This window comes from Oryctolagus cuniculus, chromosome 9, assembly GCF_964237555.1.
Source record: "Oryctolagus cuniculus chromosome 9, mOryCun1.1, whole genome shotgun sequence".
Taxonomy (NCBI): Eukaryota; Metazoa; Chordata; class Mammalia; order Lagomorpha; family Leporidae; genus Oryctolagus; species Oryctolagus cuniculus.
Window position 1 is genome coordinate 103,231,448 of NC_091440.1, and position 20,869 is coordinate 103,252,316.

General features: G+C 53.7%; 1 protein-coding gene and 1 long non-coding RNA gene across 3 annotated transcripts in view; both read right to left on the reverse strand.

Moving 5' to 3' along the window:
• Positions 1-796: 796 nt before the first annotated feature.
• On the reverse strand, positions 797-2,321 carry LOC138843860 (uncharacterized). The gene is made up of 2 exons (XR_011378983.1): positions 1,085-2,321; positions 797-919 (listed from the first exon to the last, which is right to left on the reverse strand). It is a non-coding gene; the product is annotated as an uncharacterized lncRNA (long non-coding RNA).
• Positions 2,322-10,392: 8,071 nt separating this feature from the next.
• CD9 (CD9 molecule) overlaps positions 10,393-20,869 on the reverse strand; it is a 35,573-nt gene continuing 25,096 nt past the window's right edge. For both annotated transcript variants that reach the window (XM_051850195.2, XM_070049341.1), the window contains exons 3-8: positions 15,126-15,223; positions 14,441-14,515; positions 13,173-13,271; positions 12,943-13,032; positions 11,972-12,055; positions 10,393-10,878 (exon numbers count right to left, since the gene is read on the reverse strand). In XM_051850195.2, the coding sequence (XP_051706155.1) occupies positions 10,813-10,878; positions 11,972-12,055; positions 12,943-13,032; positions 13,173-13,271; positions 14,441-14,515; positions 15,126-15,223 (512 nt within the window). In that variant the 3' untranslated portion in view covers positions 10,393-10,812. The remainder of the gene's footprint in view (positions 10,879-11,971; positions 12,056-12,942; positions 13,033-13,172; positions 13,272-14,440; positions 14,516-15,125; positions 15,224-20,869) is intronic.

Sequence of the window (20,869 nt, forward strand, 5' to 3'; positions counted from 1 at the left end):
CCCCGTCTTCTGCCACCTTGATCAGTCCAGTAAGTCCTCACCTGTGTCCTCCTTTGCGACCCCACGCTGTGTTCTCCAGAGAGAGCTTGCTAGACAGAGATCCGCTCAGGACACTCCCCGTGCTCAGACACTGCAATGACTGCCCCATGGATCGGCTTGGCACCACTGCAGCAGAAACCTCAGAGCGCTGCTTGTGAAGGGAAGAGGGGAAGAGGTTCGTCCTGCCTCGCACGGCCGGCCGGGGATTCACAACCCACTGGCTCAGATGCCCAGTGAGACTGGAATGATGGTAATGGCAGAGCGCGCACAGAGAAAGGACCAAGGCTGGCATGGAGGGGGGAGAGAGAGAGAGAGCGAGAGAGAGAGAGAGGAGAGAGAGGTTGTCCATCTGCTCATTCAGTCTTCAGATGCCCACAACGGCTGGGCTGGGCTATGCCAAAGTCAGGAGCCCGGAACTTCATCTGGGTCTGCCATGAGGGTGGTTAGAACTCAAGTACTTGAGCCATCATCTGCTGCCTCCTTGGGTGTGCATTAGTAGGAAGCTGGATGGGAAAATGGAGCTAGGGCTCCCGCCAGGCTCTGTGGTACGGGGTGCAGGCCTCCTAAGCATTGATTCACTCAACTGCTGTGCTAAATGCCCACCCTGAAGCCGTATCAGTGCTGTTGCTTGTTCTATCGTCTGCTTTCCCACAATAACAAGCCCTGCACAGACCTGTGTTCTGATCACTGCTCCACCCCCAGCACCTCGAGCAGTGCTTGGCACAGAGTGGGGCTCAGTAACCATTCACCAGCGAGCCGTTGCCAAAGGACAATATTGCAACAATTTAATTGCTTAATGATCCTTTCTGGTTTCATGCTGGAGTCCAGAATCGGGCAGCACTTCCTTCCATAACACAGAATGAGTGTCCTCAAGGTCTGGCTAAAGGAGGTTGATTGTACAGATGGAGAAGGACTTGGAGAGAAAGCAGAAACAGTGACAAAAAGCAGATCAGTCATCTCAAAATTCCTTTCCTGTGGGGCAGGGACAGGGAGATGGAATGACAGGCTAGTAATTGCCTGGTAGCGTCAGCTTACTCCAAGTCACCTTTTTTTGTTAAGGCAGAAGGAACTTGGTTATGGTGGTAGCTGTGACCGTCCTGTGACCTGTGGCCTGTGTCCGGAACCAGCTGCTGTGATCTTAATTTCTTTGCATTGGTTTGATGTCTCTTGAAGGTCAGATAAGCTGCTTCCTTTTAGTCTGGTGACTGGAACGTTAGTGTGAGTGAATCCATTATAATGTTCAGTCTGGTCTGTTAGGATCCAGTGCAGGAGCTTAGTCCAAAACAGTGGGTCCCCTGTAACTTTTATTTAACAAGACATAATCTAAACCAGATAGAGAGGACGTGACAGCACCAGGAGGTGTGAGACAGGGAGATGGCAGCAAGGTCCATGGGGTGGAAGTTCCGGGCAGGGTGGGAAAATGTTGTAGTTGGAGGACTGGAGGGAGGGAGTCTGAATGACAGGAAGAGATTAGCGTGTGATGCTTGGACTGCACTAATGAAAGAACTCTTTGTTCTTCTACCTCTTTGGTTACTTGGGCTGTCTCCTGTGTTGGCTCCTCCCCAACTTTTTGATCTCTAAAACCAGAATGAAATAATAAAAAAGTCTACAGCAGAGGTTTTCAAATTGAGAGGCATGTATTTCAAAACAGCTAGTGGAGAAGGTTTTGGCTGTTCCCAAGACAAGGAAATGGTGAATGTAGGTGATGGCTACGCCGGTTACCCGGACCTGATCCTTAGGCAGGGTCTACTTACATTGAAATGCCCCAGGAACTGTGTGTCCATTAAAAATCTAAAAAATAAATTGAAGAAAAATTGAGAGACACAGGCCACTAGTGGATCATAAAATTAAGTTAGTGGGTTGCAAGCAGCATCTATGAAAATGAAATAAAACAGGACAGGAGAGAGCCAGGAGCGCTATCTGAAGACGTCAGCATTTAAACACTGCGATTGGGTCAAGTTTGAAAGCTCTGACCAGGGGAATGAGTGTGAAGGTCGAAAAAGAGACAGCCAGGTGGCTGGAAGGATTTCACTGTGTTTTTGAAATCACCAAGTCTTTTTAAAAAAGATTTATTTATTTGAAAAGTCAGAGTTACAGAGAGAGAACAAGAGGCAGAAAGAGAAAGAGAGAGGTCTTCCATCCGCTGGTTCACTCTCCAACTGGCCGCAATGGCCAGAGCTGCTCTGATCTGAAGCCAGAAGCCAGGAGCTTCTTCTGGGTCTCCTATGTGGGTGCAGGGACCCAAGGACTTGGGCCATCTTCTACTGCTTTCCCAGGCCATAGCAGAGAGCTGGATGGGAAGAGGAACAGCTGGGACTTTAAGGGATAGTGCTGGAGAGAAAGATAGTTTAGCAGGGTCAAAAACTTGCAGACCCTGCATCCCATGGGAGACCAGGAGAAGCACCTGCCTCCTGCCTTTGGATCAGTGCAGTGCGCCGGCCGAAGCGGCCACTGGAGGGTGAACCAACGGCAAAAAAGGAAGACCTTTCTCTCCGTCTCTCTCTCTCACTGTCCACTCTGCCTGTCAAAAAACAAACAAACAAACAAACAAAAAAACAACCACCTTGCAGAAAGTCTGCGGATGACTGCAATGAAGGGGTCCTTTGTCTTTGTTTCAAAACTTCTACTTCAGCCAGTGCCCCGGCTCACTAGGCTAATCTCCACCTGCAGCGTCAGTACCCTGGGTTCTAGTCCGGGTCGGAGCGCCGGATTCTGTCCCGGTTGCTCCTCTTCCAATCCAGCTCTCTCCTGTGGCCCGGGCAGGCAGTGGAGGATGTCCCAAGTGCTTGGGCCCTGCACCCACATGGGAGACCAGGAGGAGGCACCTGGCTCCTGGCTTCGGATCAGCACAGCACCGGCCGTAGTGGCCATTTGGGGAGTGAACCAACGGAAGGAAGACCTTTCTCTCTGTCTCTCTCTCTTTCTCACTAACTCTGCCTGTCAAAAAGAAAAAAAAAAAAAAACTTCTACTCCTAGCCCTCTTCTGCTCTTCCCCAGATCTGAGGCGCTGCCTGACCCCCTCTTACCAGTTCATCCAAGCCGCCTCAGTGGCCTCACAACCACCTCCAACCACCAGGCCCCGCCTCAGCGCTGGGTGCCCCATTTCCACCTTCCCCTCTCTCCAAGGGGACTTCAGAGAGTCTGTGGGAAAATGGAGTTACAAATCTGTTTTGATGCCAAAAATCTTGAAATCCATGCGTAGTTTTTTTTCCCCCATAATATGCGTAATCCAGGAACTTTTTTGACGATCTATATGGATAAATTTCAAAATTTTTGCACCAAAATAAATATTTTTAAGTCCATTTTCTGTGGACCTTTTGAAATCCCCTCCTCACAGCAGCACAATCACAGGCCAGCGACCGTTCACTGAGCCCCGGGATGCTGCAGTAGGCTGCTGTCTGCAAAGTGGAAACCACCCCCATTTTATGCGGGAGAGCCCAGGGCTCAGAGGTCAGGTGACTTGCCCAAGGTCACTCAGTAAGTGGCAGAGCCAGGACTGGAACTCCTTTGCCTCATTCCCTGGTGAGGCCTTTGCAATGCGCCCCACAGCCTCCCTCACCAGCGGAGGATTCACTCAGCCCACCCTTGGCGGGAAATTCAGATTTTGTGCTTCGGTGCAGCAACAAATCCGTACATTTCATGCATGTTGGGTTCTTTCATGGAGTTGCAGTATAAATATTAAAACTCTATTTTTAAAAGGAATTTATTTTTACTTATTTAAAGGGCAAAGTGACAGAAACAGAGGGAGAGACAGAGAGAGAGAGCGAGAGAGAGATATTCCATCTGCTGGTTCACTCCCCAAAATAGCTGCAATAACTGGGGCTCCATCCGGGTCTCCCATGTGGATGACACGGATCCAAGCTTTTCACCCATTTTCTGCTGTTTTATCTGGTGCATTAGCAGAGAACTGGATCGGAAGTGGAGCAACTGGGACTTGAACCAGCGCTCTACAGTGTTGTAGATGGCTTAACCCTCTGTGCCACAGCAGAAGGCTCAGGAGCTGTGTAACTGGACTTCAGCTGATCCTGGCAACCCACTCTGGGATGTTAAATCCACTGCATCTTGATGGCTGGGTTGAAATATCCATGTTGCCATCCTGCTACCTACACAAACACTGTTCATAGACAAGTATGCTATGTGCATATGTGAGTTTTGCAAGCATAATTTAATTACCCAGTGAAGTACGTTGTATTCTCTCTCCAACTTCCATGGGAGACACCGAGGCCTGAGACCGTGCTAGGTAAGTGTCAGTCATGAGTTGGACGTAGATCTAGTTCCAGCGTCTCTGTTCGTTCTACCTCTAGGCTGTCTGAGCTTGGCAGTCTTTCCCTCAGTCTCTCCATGCATTGGGAGAGGAAAGTCTGATCTACACATCTCCCCAAATCCCAGGCTGGTACTGAGGGTCACTGGATGGCCCAGACCCTGCTGGGGCTTCTGGGTGCCAGTGGCCGTGCCTTGCAGGTGTGCTAGGACAGCCCGAGGGGCCACAGGGAGTTTTGCTTCGGCTCAGGAACTCCACCCCGGCCCTGAGAGCCTTGCAGAGTGGGGCGATTCCACCCTGAGATGCCAACTTGGTCTGTCTGCATTTCCACAGGGGAAGCAGATGGTTTGGGGAAATCCAATTTAAAAGGAACAGAATCAAATTAGCTCTCCAGGTGACCCATGGCCAAGGCTTGAGGGAAGACAATTACATTAGACACTCAGGCCTGCCCGAGCCGGTGTGAGGGCAGCGGGTGGGTGGGGCGGGAGCTGCAGGTGGCTCTCTCATCCCTGGGTGGATTCAAATCCCTGGCTGAGGGCAGAGGCAAGAAGGTGGTTGACTGGAATAAAGTCCGTAGGTGCTGCTGGTCCCTGGGATCCATGAACCCGCAGTCAACTCTGCCATTTGCCTCCGCACAGCTCACAGGCCCTTCTGTAACCCCTCTTTCTCAGAGTCCCACATGTGCAGTCTGACATCTTTTGGCATGGGACCCCATTTCTTAAGAATATCCACAAAGATCAGCCCCCAAGGGGAGTGAACGTTTTTGTGTGGTCGCTAGGATGCCCATGTCCCATGTTGCAGTGCTTGTGTTGGGGGTCCCAGTTCTGGCTCCTGGCTCCAGACTCTGGGAGGCAGTGTGGCGATGGCTTCAGGGACTGGATTCCTACCACCCATGTCGGGGAGACCTGGATCGAATTCTTGGCTCCTGGCTTTGGCCCTTCACCTGCCCCCTACCTCCACTGCAGGCATTCGGGGAGTAAGCCAGCAGATAGGAGCTCGCTCGCTCTCTCTCTCGCTCTATCCCTCTCAAATTGGGGAACCAAGCCAGAAGAGCTCCCCTCAACAGGTGCTGTGTCGATAAAAATGTCAGTCATGTTGACTCTGAAAACTGCGCCTCTGCTGCCCCTGGAATGTAGAAACCACGCTGTGGGCTCCTCTTGGGTCCCCTGAGGTCCTCGAGCCAATCAGCTGTAGCCCGGCACGTGCCCCCTCCCCCGCCCCCGGATGTGCTTTCTGCACAGCAGACCAGAGAGCACGCTGGACATCGACACTGCTGTCTTGGCCACGAACCACTGAGCCAGGGACGCCCGTGGGGATGCCTCTGATTGAATGGCACCAAACTACCATTTTGGCTCCTTTCTGCTAAGGGAGCTGCATTGGGAGACGCGGACAGCGGCAGAAACGCTAGGGCGGCGCTGCAGATAGAGCTGCTGCATGCCTTCCGGGTGCAGAAGCCAGCAGAGGAAGTGCAGACGCCCAGAAGTGGGTGTGTGGCTGCCGAGACGCTGAGTCGCCTCCTGGCGAACCCCATTATTGAAGGATTTGGGTGCAGCTTTCTTTGTGTCTTTTTTATTTTTTTTTTTTTTTTAATTTTTTTGACAGGCAGAGTGGGCAGTGAGAGAGAGAGACAGAGAGAAAGGTCTTCCTTTTGCCGTTGGTTCACCCTCCAATGGCTGCCGCGGCTGGCGCGCTGCGGCCAGCACACTGCGCTGATCCGATGGCAGGAGCCAGGTGCTTCTCCTGGTCTCCCATGGGGTGCAGGGCCCAAGCACTTGGGCCATCCTCCACTGCACTCCCGGGCCACAGCAGAGAGCTGGCCTGGAAGAGGGGCAACCGGGACAGAATCCGGCACCCCGACCGGGACTAGAACCTGGTGTGCCGGCGCCGCAAGGCGGAGGATTAGCCTAGTGAGCCGCGGCGCTGGCCTTCTTTGTGTCTTAAAGGGACCAACAAGGGTACCGAATCAAAAAGAAGTGCCACTATTTCAGTGATGAAGCACGATTTTGAAATATTTCTGGGCTGCCCATAGAAATGTCCTGTTCTTAAAATTTAGCCTTTACTGAGGCCCTTCCTGACTCAGCCCCTGGCCCTTAACCAAACAACAGAGAGGCAGAGAGCTCCTTTCCTGAGCGTTTGCCTGGGACATGTACTTTAGAAGATTGTACTTATTTGCATTTTTATTTGAAAGGCAGGGAGACAGAGAGAGAGAGAGAGAGAGTTCACTCCCCAAATGTCCGAAACAGCCAGGATTGGGCCAAGCCACAGCCAGGAGCAAGGAACTCATTCTGGGTCTTCCCCGTGGGTGACAGATGCAAGTACTCAAGCTATCACCTGCTGCCTCTTAGGTGCACGTTAGCAGGACACGGGACCAGAAGCAGAAGCCAAGACTCAAACCCAGGCATCGGATGTGGGATACAGGCGTGTCCCAGCAGTGTCTTTAACACTGCACCAAACGCTTGCCTGAGACCTGTTTCTATAAGCTCCTAGAGCTGATAGGGGTACTTCTCCACCTCGAGCTTGAGAAGCTGGGCAGGGACACACAATTCACCCAAGGGGCAGCCTAGGGGAGAGAGCTTGTGGGATGAGCCCTGGGAGACACGTGGAGTCTTGGTTCCACGCCTGAGCCCCCCAACTCCATCTAAAGCCATGACTGGAGGGCTGAACCTTTTGCAAGGGGAGTCCAGTGTGTTGTTGCGTTTGAAAGCACCTGCAGTCCCTGTGGGGCACTGGGTGAAGCAACAACCTCTTAGTGTCTGGTCCTTTGTATTCACTTTGGTGGCCCAGGGCTGCTCGCCACATCTGAGCCCAGAGGCAGTCACACCCAGCCAGCTGCAAGGAGCTTCTTTCTGGACCCAGCTTGCCAGCGCTGCCTCTTCTGGGACCTGGCCCTTCAGGGCCGAGAGCTGCAGGCCCTCGCAGTTTTCTGGTTACCCACGGAGCTGCACCTGGCTGTACCTGTCCACCAAGGGGCGGGGGAGCTGGGTGTGGTCCCGTGGCAGGAGCATGGGTCAGCTCTCAACAGGCTCTTCTATGGTGGTGTGTGCAGTCTACAGGGCACAGAGGGTGGCTCCTCCCCCACCCCAGCCATCTGAGTGGACCCCTGTATGTACGTGACTGAAACGGGCCAGGCTTTCTCTCCTGACTTCACGTGGGCTCATGCTGGCCATCTCTCTAGCTGTGAGTGTGAGAGTTGGGGGCCAGCCCTTCTCCAACCCACGCAGACAGACTGGCTAGGAAAGTTGTTCTCTGAGGAGGGTAACAGCGAGCACACTGAAATGGGGCTGTGGGAGTTCCTAGTCCATGGTTCTAGAATCTTCCGAAGGCTCGGCCATGTTTCCATTCCTGAGTGCCACAAACACCACCTGGGTTCTTACCCATCGCTTGCTTTTGCCTAAGCTGGCTCTTCTGTCCAATATCCACAAGCAGGACAGAAAAACGCTGGGCACTCTGGGATTTTGGCTTTTAGTAGCAACCAACTCCATCATTCAGCAGAGAGTGGCGCATGTGTGCACCGCCCCGCTTTCCCTGGGAAGAGCTGGGGTCACCAGCAGGGCCGTGAGAACCAGCCGGGGGTGACACCGCCACTGCACTCCCACACAAACCCAGGGCTGACCTGCAGTCTCCCGAGCTCCGAGAGGGGAAGGAGCCTCCCCTGCTCTCATGAGTAAGGACCAGGGCCACAGAGGACGAGCTGATCCAGCCTTTGCGGACGGCAGAACATGCTTAGCCTGCAAGTCACCCTTTAATTTACATTTTTATTTATACGAATGGGACAAATTTCATGTATCTCATACATACAGTTTTAAGTACATAATGGCACTTCCCACCCCATCCTGTCTCTCTCCCTCCCTCCACCCTGCTTCCTTTCTTATTTTTCTTTTAATTTTTGCGATAATTTTTTTTTCTCTTTGAGAACCAGTTTTATCATTAATCGAAGAAGTACCTAAGCAAACAGGTAAGGGAGTTGGGCACTTAGACTTATCTAAAACTTATGAGACATAAGGATATCCTCCACTTAATACACTAAAATGAAGTAAATCTTTGAGAACATGTTTTACTATCAACTGTCATGATACACCTCATTGAGGACAGAAGTCTTGCATGGGGAGTTAGTGCACAGTGACTCCCATTGTTAATTAAACAATTAACACTCTTATGTATGATGTCAGTGTTCACCCAAAGCTCTTGACATGAGCTGCCAAGGCTATGGAAGCCTTTTGAATCTACAAACTCCGTCAGTATCTATACAAAGTCATATGCAAAGCGGAAGCTCTTTCCTCCCTTCAGAGAAAAGTACCTCCTCCTTCGATGACCACTTCTTTCCACTGGGATCACACGCACAGAGGTCCTTCATAAGTTATCCTTAAATGCACAGGCAGCTGCATTAAGTATATCCGCACCACTCAGGTCTCTGGGTGTCTCTAATCTGCTTTCTGCCTGTCCTAGTTACCTCTTCTCATATCACATGACCCGAATTAGAAACTACTTGTTCTTTTGTCTGGCTCACTTCCCTCCGCAGCGTCTTGTTCATGTACGCAGCATCCGTTGGCATTGCATGTCATGGAATACAGAACAATATTCCATTGTATTTAGCTGCTGACGGGCACCTGGGCTGTGTCCACTTTTTGACTATTGTGAATAATGGTGCTATGAACACGAGTGTTCTGATTTTTAAATGCATTGGGATTCAAGGACATTTTGATTCTTTTTCTTTTTCAGTGTTAAGAACCCAAATTGAATCAAGGAGAGGGAATTAAAAATATTTCCTGTGCCTGTGTACTTCTGCCTCATTGTGTTTATCTCAGCGCACTCTAACTGCTGGCTTAGCCCTCTGCCCTGCCCGCCGATTGTGGACGGTGTGGGCAGGCACTGTGTCTCCTGCACCTTGGTGGCTTTGTGATCTGCAGACCGGTGAAGCTGAACCTTGCTTCCCAGAAGTCCCTCCGCTAGGGTGGGGCATAAAGACCCACATTTGAGGTGTGGAGGAGGGAGATGAAGCAGCAGGCTTTCTGCAGCTCACACAAATAGTTGCTTCTCTGCTGACCCACGGCAGCTTCTCCAACTCCCAGGCCAGGGGGCATCCAGCATCGCTGCAGAGGGCACTGGTCTCCGTCGGATCCATGCCCTCAACACCAGAACACGACATCAGCCATGGATTTGTTTTCAGGGCTGCCTGCTTGTGCTGGGGTTCCAGCTGGCTCCTGCACGCCTCCACTTCACACCCACTTGCCCTGCCTGGCTCCACAGAGGTAACAACCTTATAGACACTGTTTCACCGCCTCCAGCGACTGTCTAAAGTGGAATCCCTGGAGCAAACAGCTTCATACAAGTATCTCTTAGTAATTCTGCTTCTCTAAATAAACCCTGATGGGCACACATTTGTGTATTCATTCAATGAACACATATGGATGGATGGAAAAATACTGAGCATCTGCTGTCCACCAAACACTTGGGCCCAGGTGCTGGGCATACAGTAGGGATGAAACCCCCAGGCATCGTGAGACTCGCATGCACCTCTTGTTCTCAGGATGCAACAACTAGGGGAGCCAGCGCTATGGTGCTGCAGGTTAAACGGATGCGGGCTTCCCATGAGTGCTGGTTCAAATCCTGGCTGTCCACTTCAGACCCAGCTCTCTGCTGATGTGCCTGGGAAAGCAGAAGATGGCCCAAGGCCTTGAGTCCCTGCCACCTATATGGGAGACCTGGATGGAGTTCTAGGCTCCTGGTTTCTGCCCAGCCCTGTACATTGCAGTCATTAGAGGAGTAAAACAGAGAATAGAAGATCTCTCTGTCTCTCCCTCTCTGGTGCGCTTCCAAATAAATAAAATGATTTTTTTTTTTTTTTAAGAAAGAGATACAAGATCCAGCAGAATGATGGGGACTAGGGACTTGGTTCTAGCACTGACTCTTCTCCCAACAACCATGTGACTCCAGATCAAAATCTGTCCTTCTTCATTAGTGAAATAGGGAGAACAGCCTTCCAGCCCTCTTTTCCTAAAATGTCAGAGTCAATAGCAGTTGAAAGACATTTAAATACTAAACAGCTATACAAAGGAAGCCAAAGCCAGCAAAAACCAGAAACCAGTCCAGGATATTGTCGTAATCTTTTATTATGTATCAAATTGTCTTCAATATAAGTTACAACTTGATTAAATGTGATAAACTTTTTTTATCTATTTAAAGACAAAAAAAATTCTCTTTATATACAGTATCTTTTGTCTAGAGTCTAGCAAATATAGTACCTTTCATTGCAGGATTTCTGCTTAATACAACAAGCAAAAACAAACAACCCCCAAAAATATGAACTGAAGCAAACAAATCCCCAAATCCCTCTACCACAAATATCAATGTTGAATAAAGCATTAAGAAGACAAACATGGGATAACTCATTTTGTTTAGAAATGCAGAATGGATACTAAAGTTAGTGGCGGAGACCAAAAACCCACGAACAAAAACCAAACCCAACCCAACGTTGAGGGGTACACCTTCCTGCTCAGGGGTACACGCTGACTCTAGACCATCTCCCGGCTCCTGCGGATGGCACAACACAGGATCATACTGAAGATCATGCCGAATATCTGGAAGACAGGGCAGACAGGCAGTGGCTGTGAGCCCCTGAGCCCAAGGCACTGATGCAGGCGAGAGGCAGGCGGGACAACGTGAGGACTGCCAACTGTGTGGGAGTCCAAGAGTCTACAGCCAGTCAGTAACCCATAAGCACCTTCCCTGGAGAAGGCTCACAGCAGGATAAACAAACCCAGAGCTAAATTTAATGCTCAGATTCCAGGTACTGTAATAGGCCACACAGGCTAGTACTTTGGCTTCTTTGTGTGTGTGTGTCTGTGTTTAATATTCTATTTTAAAAGGACTGTTAGGTTCTTCACTGAGAGCTGCTTCAAGCCTGGCCTAGATGCAGATGAGGGGTGCATTCAAGGGGGGAAAAGAGGAAAGGAAGCCTCGCTCTCTTCTGAGTGGCCCAGAGGAAGACCAAGGGAAAGGGCCCCCGGGCGTCAGTTAGCCAGGCCACCCTGGGGACACGTGGGTCCCCCACTGGGCTCTTGTTATCCCTCACAGGGAGGGACCAGGGGACCCCAAGGAACTGGTTGGCCCTGGAGGCTTCCTAGGGGCTGAGAACGCAGGCCTGGTTCCACAGGTAAGATGCCCGTGCTCGTGTCCCACATTGGTCTTGGCTACACCCCTGATTTCAGATTCCTGACAGTGTTTAAGTAGATCCATCCCTGCCATCTGAGTGGGAGAGCTGGATTAAGTTCCTGCTTCCTGGCTTTGGCCTGGTCAAGTGCTGGTCTTTGTAGGCACTCGGGAATGAACCAGTGGATGGGAGTGTTTTTTCTCTAAAGAAATAAAAAAAAAAGAGCCCTAGAGCCCTAATGGAGAAGAGAGTGGATATTCTGGAGAGTTCAAACCTGGAATGCGTCACTGCTGAGCTGGGAGGCTGGGAGGCTCTGAATGACCTTTCCGTCCTCTCTCTCCAGTTCCTAGCCATACAGTAGAGACACTAGTGGTCCCTACTCAGCAGGCATGGCAAGAGTTAAATGCATTGACAAACGTACAGCTCCGAAAACAATGCCAGGCCAGAGCATGTGCTTAATGAACAGGACCAGGACCAAGACCAAGAGGGACCAGCAGCCCCGCCCCAGGCCCGCCACTCACCATCACCACGGCAATGCCAATGCCCACAGCGCCGATGACGTGGAATTTGTTGTCGAAGACCTCTTTGATGGCCTCAGGACAGGACTTAGGGAGGAAAGGAGACCCAGATCACAGACTGTCCCCACTCCAAGGGCACCGCCTCCTGCCCACAGCACCTGTCTTACTCCGGGACTTTCAGGGACAGATCTTTGGCTGGTTGGGCGGGAAGGGGGACTGACAGGATGTGGGAGGTGGGCTCCTGAAACCTGGGCAAGCCATCCCGGTGCAGAGAGGGGTGGGCCTCACTCGGGGGTCTATTTCTAATACGCTTGCAGGGTACATTTTCAGTCTTCCGGAATACGTGCATTAACTCACAATCAGGAGTATTTATGGAGTCTAAAGAGCAGCTGGGGCAGGCATTTGGCCAAGTGGTCAAGATGCCTGCATCTCTCGGGGGAGTGCCTGGGTTTGACACTTGGCTCTGGCTCCTGACTCCAGCATCTTGCAAATGCAGACCCGGGGAGGCAACAGGGATGGCTCAAGTAACTGGGTCCTTGCCACCCACATGGGAGACCTGGACTGAATTTCTGGCTTCATCCCTGGCCATCGTGGGCATTTGCGAGTGAACCAGCAGAGAGCAGGAGCTCTGTGTGTGTGTTTCAAATGAATACAAATTTAAAAACATTAACAAATAAAAAGCAGGAGTGGAGGGCTCAGAGCTATGCCTGGTCTTCCAAGCTCGAGCCTGGGGTATCAGTGGGCCATTCTGGCTTGTCGTCTCCTGGTCTGCCTCGTGTTTCACTGCCATGGAGGAGCCAGGTGGGCCCAGGGCAAGGCAGAAATGAGCAGGTCACCCTGGGTCGCTCACACAGGTGCAAGGGACATTTACGAGGGGCTGGTACCCAACCTCCCAGAACGAGATGGCCAATCTCACTCCTCCCCTTGAGGGGTCTGCCCAGGGCAGGGGTGCTGGGGGCTGCTCTCCAGTCTACCTTAACCTGGATGCTCTCCAAGATGTCCTTCTTGGGGCAGATGTCCGAGATAAACTGCTCCACACCGCCAGCCATGCCGCAGCAATCCAGCTGCAGAGAGAGTGCAGGGATGGGGAGGAGACAGAGGTTAAACACACGTGCCCATCCGCTGCCCCAGGGACCCCGTGTGCAGGTCCACTGGGCAGTGTGGCCAGCAGGTGCTGGGGGCCCTTTGTGCGGACGAGACGTACCGCGTAGTGGATGGCTTTCAGCGTCTCCCGCTGTGGCTCATCTTTGTTTTTCAGCTTGTTGTAGGTGTCCTTGTAGAACTCCTGGACTTCCTTGATCACCTGGGATGGGCAGACAAGGGCGGCGAGACATCCTCATCCTGTCCCACAGTGTTCACGCTCAGTAAGTTCTGAGCCAGTGAACTCCATGCACGGACCATGCCACCGAGCAGGTGCCTCTCTTGGGGCCTCTGGGGCACCTGCCACCTCCTCTCTTATATTTTGGGGACGTGTCCCAGCCCTTTTCTCTTGCACCCTGGGTGGGTCCCATCAGCCCCACTAGGCTCTCTGCCTTTCTGCCTGGTGACTAAACTGAATCTCTCAAGATAAGAGAATTGAATTCCCTCTTCTTTTGCCTCACCAGTTAGGTGTGATTTTCACATCTTTCTGCATGGGTGTTCCTGGATGCACATGGCAGGAGAATTTCAGTCCCTGAACCACATATGTTACAGGGGGCCTTGGAGACCCTGCCTGGGAAACCTTCAAAGTCTGCAAGAAGCAAGGACGATGACATCACCCGGGGAAACATTACTGTCCTCTCATACCCAGTGCATCCCAATCTAATGCGCGTCTGTCCCCGTGACCCTCAGCCATGCCTCAGTGACAGACCAACATGCCGCATCTTCCCAACATCTTCTGGAATCATCCCTTCCTACTGCTGCGGTTGCAGCCTTTCTTCTTTGGCCTCCAATGCTCCCCAAGGAAGTCCATGCTCAGCCATGCTCCAACCCCTCCACGGGCTTCCACAGCCGTCTCCTGAAATCCTAGCTCATATTCAAGCACGGAGCCAGTCCTGTCTCCCCTCCCTGCCCCTTTCAATCCTTTGGTATTTCTGGACACTTGAGTCACTTCAAGGACACTTGTCAAGTGTGTGCCTTTTCCTGCGCTAGATGACAAAGCTCCCGGAAGTGGGAACCAAAGCTGGGGCATCAGCACCTGGAGGAACACACAACCTTGAGGGGCGAGGGAGAAGCAAGGGTAGGGAGCCCACTGAAAGCCACGACTCCTTGGCTACCTTTCTAGGAGTTGGGCAAAGGGCTATTAAGGTGTGAGACAAACAGATAGACACACCCCAGAGTGCAGAACATCTGTGCCTACTATGTTCCAGCTTTGTGGCTGGCACAGCTCCAGTTCTGACCAGCCACAACCTCCTTTAACCCTCTCACCCCCATCCCCCAACTCACAAATGCAGACCACGGCAGGACCCAAGGCTCCTTCCAGGAAAAACCTACCTCGTCTTTGTGAGAATAGCCCCAGATGGCCGCAGTGATTTCGATGGCAAATATCACCAGGAGGAAGCTGAAGAACTGGAAGGCAAGAAGGCACCGGGGTGAGCTATAGCCCCAGCCGCCCATGCAGGACATCAAGGGGCATCAGGACAAGGAGGGACGAGAGCTCTTGGGGGACCAAGGGACAGTCTAGAAGGAAGGGGCAGGAAGATGCTGGCTGGACAGGCGGGGTTAGGCTGGGGTGAGGAGTGAGAGCTGAGCAGCAGAAGGCGCCCACGTGGGTGCGTGCAGGGGACTGGGCAAGAGGCAGTGAGCAGAGCCCAAGACTGGGCCCGCTGAGGAAGTCGACACCCTCGCTGGGGGCGGGGGGATGGCCCCAGACCACGTGAGGAGCAGGAGAGAAGGAGGAAGTACCTGTGGATTCAGGGAAAAAAAGCAAACGTGCTCTTCGAGAAAGGAGAGCATGAAGTCCTGGCACTGAGCTGCCTGCAGGCAGGGAAGCGACAGGTCTAGGAAGGAAGGGGCAGGGCCCTGGGCCAGGGGGCTGGAGCGCAGGGGAGGCTGAGGACAGCCCAGGCCCGCCAGGTCCCCTCTACACCGCACCCCATCCCGGCTGCTCCAGGGGGCTGCGCAGGGGACAGGGAGTGTGTGTGTCAGAGGCTGTGGGGAACACAGAGGGGGCACTCACCAATCCCAGCATGCACTGGGACTCCTGCACGGCCCCACAGCAGCCCAGGAAACCCACCAGCATCATGAGGGCCCCGGCTCCGATCAGAATGTAGACTCCTGGGGAAGACGGAGGAGGAGAAGCACGTGACCAGGGAGACCCGGGTTTGGAGGCCCAGACCCCTCCTGCACTTCCTTTCCCCTGTGCCGCCCCACCGCCCCACCCCTTCCCCTCCACCCCAGCCTCTGTCTCCTTCCCACTGGTCTGTCTTCCAGGACCCTGCTTCATCAAGCCCATGTTCCTACAGAAGCCTCAGTCTTTCTGGAAAGTTCTGTGAGGACAAAGAATACCCATGGGAACCCTGCTCAAGCCACAAACCAGTCCAGTCCAGCGCTCCCAGCCAGATGACTCCACTCAAGCAGGCCAAGAGACCCTGCAAGCTGGCACTGCCTGCCTCTTTGAGCCTCCCCCTGGCCTCTGGGGAGAAGGCTCTCAGAGCGAGGTACCAGAAGGAAGGGGCTATGCACACTGAGACGCCCACCCTCCATGCACACGCTGGCAAAGGACATGGATCTGAGGGTCGAAGGCCTCTGTTCTGGTCCTGGCACTGCTCCTACCTGCTGTGTGGCCTTGGGTAAGACACTCTCTCTCTCTGGGGCCTCAATTTCCTTACCAGTACAAAGTTTGGTTGCTAGGGAAATCTCAAAAGAAGCCCATAGCTGTACCAAGGGGAGGGGAGTGACACCATTTATGTCTCCAATTTGAGCAGCTGATAGGCAAAGGGAGGGTAAAGGTAGTGGGTTCTATGACTTCCGCCTAGCCCCAAGCCAGGCAGATTCCAGGATGCGGAACAGCCTGGCCACTCGCATTCTACAGCATGCCACGGGAAGGCCAGAGGGGCCCATCCTGTGGTTACAGGGGCCCATCTTGTGGTTACACTCTTGAGACGTCACGGCCGGCCTGCAGGGTCTGTGGGGACTACGCTTTTGCATGGGTCCCCACCCCAAAGGCCCCAAGGGGACGCCGGCAGAGAAGTCTCAGTGTCTCATCGTTGAGGCCTGCATGGCAAGAGCACAGGCTCGGAAGCCCAGAACGCCTGGGTCTCAAGGCCAGCTCTGTGACGCTGGGCAGGCCACATCACCTCTCTGTGCACCTGTTTCCTGTCCACCACACAGGGACGGGACCAACGCCTGTGAAGCCCGAGTGGTGCAATGCACGCGTGCACAGCAAACGCCAGCTGCTGTGCATCTCCGTCACACAAACTCCGGGTGACAACGACAATCACCGCTCTCCTTCCTGCCCTCTACCTGGCATCAGAGAGACTTTCCCGATCAGGAGCTGAAAATGAGACCCAGAGCGGGAGAGAGCCAGAGCCAGAGCAGACACTTGCCCCAGGACCCAGTGATGAGCACTCTGGGCAGGTGGCAGTGACTTCACCGTCCCCCATGTGCCCTCCCGCACGGGGCCGAGGCCGTGCAGGCGGCAGAGCGTGCAGCCCGCCTGCAGCTGCGGCTCCTGGGCAGCGCAGGGCAAAATGCACACAGGGAGCGCTTGTGCCTCTCCCTCTCCCCCACATCTGCCGTGACAGCACGTCACGTGGGCCTGGCCGACTCCATGCCGCATGAATGTGGGCATTGTTGCTGGGCATGCCCGGCCCAGACTGGGCAGAGGGACAAACGCTGCTTGTCCTCAAGTCCCATCCTCCTCAGCCGTCAGACACCGTGGGACTGTGGGCTGGACCCTGAGAGGCGGTGCGGCCCAAGTACAGGGCACCGGGGAGAAGGGATGGCTCTTGCAAGGGGGTGCAGGCCACTGGACGGCCCAGGTTTCTCCCATCTCAGCGGGGCCAGACATGGAAGGAGGAGGCCACTGGTTGGAGCTCCACAGCCAGGGTGCAGAAACAGGCGGGGTGTCAGATCATCAGATTAACAAGCATGGGAAACAGTCGAGTGGGAGTGCACGGACAGACATGTTGTCTGTGAATCCTAATCCCGTGCACAAACCCGGCGACCCGCAGAGGGAGGTTTCCAAGTTGAGGCTCGCCCGGGCAGTGCACCAGCGCCTCCAGTTGGGGGAAGACAGAAGACCACCCCTGCCTCAGGCTGGCCTGCCAGGAGGTCAGGGAACCACTGTGGGCCTCGGGTGCTCCCCTCGGGCAAGGCCACTCCCGGCCTACACCCCAGCTTGTTAGCAAGGGCTGGCGATGACACATGACAGAGCGCTGCCCTGTATAAAAGCAGGGGACGTTGGTGTTCTGTCTGACTCATGGAAAAAGTGATTCGTCACAGAGCCTTCTCTACCATTTCCGTATTAATTCGCTTAAGGACTGTTTACTCTGCCTTTTGCAGGCTGACATTATAGGGCTAGTAAAAAACAAACAAACAAAAAAAACAAAAACAAAAACCACTGACAGCAGCATACGCTGGGGGTGTCCCTGACACAGGAAACATAGCGCTCTGAGCCCCACAGGACTCAGCAGCCTCCTGTCACCGGCCCAAGTCCATCCTGTACACCTGTCCGGGTGCAGAATGACACCTGCAGGTAACTCACTCGGGGGTCCAAAGGAACCCCAACTCTGCCCGCAATGGCCCTCTCTTGGTTCCTCTCTCTCTCTTTCATGGATGGCTGTCCTCACGAATAAGCACCACGGTGCCATTCCGATTGCCAAACACAGCAGCCCTCGGCCTTGGGGAGGTGTCGCTGTGTCAGCTGCCCGGGGTTTCAGGATGGCGAAATCGAGGCACGGAGCAATGAAAACGGACTGCCCCGGGCAAGCCGGAACCGCGGGACCGGCTGACTGACGGCTGGTGCACCGGGCGTGAGCAGGGCCGGGGGACGTTCACGCTGGCTGGATGAGGCCCACTCTGTGCCTGATTCTGGAAGGCCATCAAGGAGTTAAGAAGGGCCGCTGGCCTAGGACCAAGAAAAAGGAGCTCCCAACATGTCTACATGTCTCATGCTGACCGCTGAGGCTCCCAGGACCCAGACTGGTGAGAAGGCCCATATAAGGCTGTCAGCTGGTCTGGACTCGCTGTCGACTATGAAGATGACAGGAAGTTTCGCTTGCTTCTCTGCCCGGTTGCTCATGGTATCTGCTTTGCAAGTTGTGACCCTCACTGCATGACAGCCCTGGTTTGTTCAGGGTTCCCCCAGAGCCAGCTGTGTGGTCAAGGTGGCCCATGGCTTGCTCTGCAGACAGGGCCCAAGTGCAAGGGACGGTCACCCCATGATGTCAGGAACAGGGTGTGGCTGGCACTCCAAGCTCACGTGCTGGGAGGAGGGCTAGGGGTCAACACAAAAGGCTGAGCTCACCTCCCTGTGGGGAAAAGGAACACAGGGAGAGGCCTTGCTGGCCCTTTGCCCACGGCCGACCATTATTCGGTTTCCCAGGCGGAACGGACCCACGTGGCTGCTCAGCTTGCTGCTGTCCCAGGGTCACTTGCATCACCCCCATTCCCCAGGCCTTCTGCACACATGAGCTCCTGCCCAGCAGGGGTCGAGCTGCAAAGGGTCTGCACTAGAGGGGGGCGGCGGCCACTAGCCCCCCCCCCCCCCCCCCCCGGCATTGCTGAGTCTCTGCAATTATGCCTCCAGGTCAACCTCCTGGTGGCTTCAGGTAGAAGTACTGCCCACTTGGGGAAGGGGGGCTGCAATGCCCACAGGATCTGATCTTTTGAGGGTCCAGGCCCCTGCAAGTACGTCCTCATCACTCTGCTGCCACCTTGCACGGCTGACCCCCCCCCCCCCGCTGGCTGGGACTGCTCTTCCCTGAGTGCAATCTGGGCGAAGTCCAAAAGCCAAGAGAACCCCACCCTGCCCCACAATGGGGAACTGTCAGTCAGTGCAGGTCCTGGCCACTCCTCCCCGGGGAGACGCCCCACCAAACACGGCACAGAAGGCAGACGCAGCTTCCACGGGCCTGCCGTTCAAATCCCAGCCCTGCTTGTCCAGGGGTGAGCTGGACGAGCTTCTTAGCAGCTCTAGGTCTTGCTTTCTTCACCCGTGGAGGCTCCTCGCAGAGCCACGAGGATTAAATTCCATCACAGGAAGACTCGCAAGTGCTGCTGCCTCCCCCCAGCCCCATCTTGGTGACAGCCTTCGCTCCTGCATCTAAAGATGCAAATGCAGCAAGGCATTCTGGGTAACCAGAGAGAAAAAACTCGACTATGAGGAGTGACCAGAACAGTGACAGATGCAATGTCTTTTCTGGGAGACACGTGGGGAGGCTGCGGGGCTCTGACTTAGAAAACTCGGGTGAGCATTCACAGCAGTGGTGAAGACACGGCGTGGGCCACCTACATACCTATCTGAGTGCCTGGGCCTGAGTCCTAGCTCTGCTTTGACTCTGGCTTCCTGCTGATGCACACCCTGGGAGGCAGCAGGTGACAGTTAAAGGACTTTGGGCCCCTGCCACCCACATGGTGGCACAGCCTGGCCCAGCCCTGGCTATTTCAAGCATTTGGAGAATGAACCAATGGATGGAAGAACTCCGTTTCTCTGTGATTCAGGAAAAAATAAAATAAAATTTAAAGAGAGAGAGAGAACACTGGGCCTGAAATCGCCCATTCCCACGGGCAGGTCCACTCCGTCTCGGAGAGCCCCTGGCTCCCTCGCGTCTCGAGGTGCGGAGCTCGGAGGGTCTCCCTCTGTGTACAGTGCCCTGGCTGCTGCTACAGGGTGGCATTCCAGGCCTACTGCAGGCGCACAAGAATGCTCTGTTGCTAAAACAAACCAGGGCGCTATGGAAACCTGCACCTTAAAAGCTCAAGGGGTTGTTTTCTTGTTTCTTTCTCTTCTCTTCTCTTCTCTTCTCTTCTCTTCTCTTCTCTTCTCTTCTCTTCTCTTCTCTTCTCTTCTCTTCTCTTCTCTTCTCTTCTCTTCTCTTCTCTTCTCTTTTCTTTTCTCTTCTTCTTCTTCTTCTTCTTCTTCTTCTTTTTTTTTTTTTTAACACATTATGCTCTTCTCTCCCTGACTTTCTCTCTGACAATAGGGAAGACACGGCCTCGCTGACAACAACAAAAAGCAGGAAAACTCTGCATGGGGCTCAGGTGCGGTGCAGCCTCATGGGCTGATTTGTCCCTGCTGACCTGGTGCAGCCAGGAAGGGGAGGGGGCGTGGCTGCCAGCGGCAGCAGCACCAGCCCTGGGAGATAACCCTGGTCAGACCACTTTTTCCGTCTTTTATAAAAAGAACTTGGGTAGGCGGAAGGAAGTGACCAGACGTACACTTTGAGCCTGATGGCATGACAGTGCCAGCCTAAAAATAGGGGGTTCCTCTTGCTTCTCGCAAATGAAATGTTTCCTGCCCCTAATCCACGCGTGCTATGGAGCCACAGGGTCGGTCTCTGCTGGGAAGTTACATTTGTGGGCCTTCATCTCCCATTTCCTTTTTTTTTTTCTTTTTTTAAGATTTATTTATGGGGCCAGCGCTGTGGCACAGCGGGTTAATGGCCTGGCCTGGAGCGCCGGCATCCCATATGGGCGCCGGTTTGAGTCCCGGCTGCTCCTCTTCTGATCCAGCTCTCTGCTATGGCCTGGAAAAGCAATAAGAAGATGGCCCAAGTCCTTGGGCCCCTGCATCCACCTGGGAGACCCAGAAGAAGCTCCTGGCTTCAGATCGGCGCAGCTCCAGCCGTTGCAGCCAACTGGGGAATGAACAATTGGATGGAAGACCTCTCTCTCTGCTTCTCCTCTCTCTGTATAACTCTTTCAAATAAATAAATCGGAAGAGGAGCAGCCTGGACTCGAACTGGCGCCCATATGGGA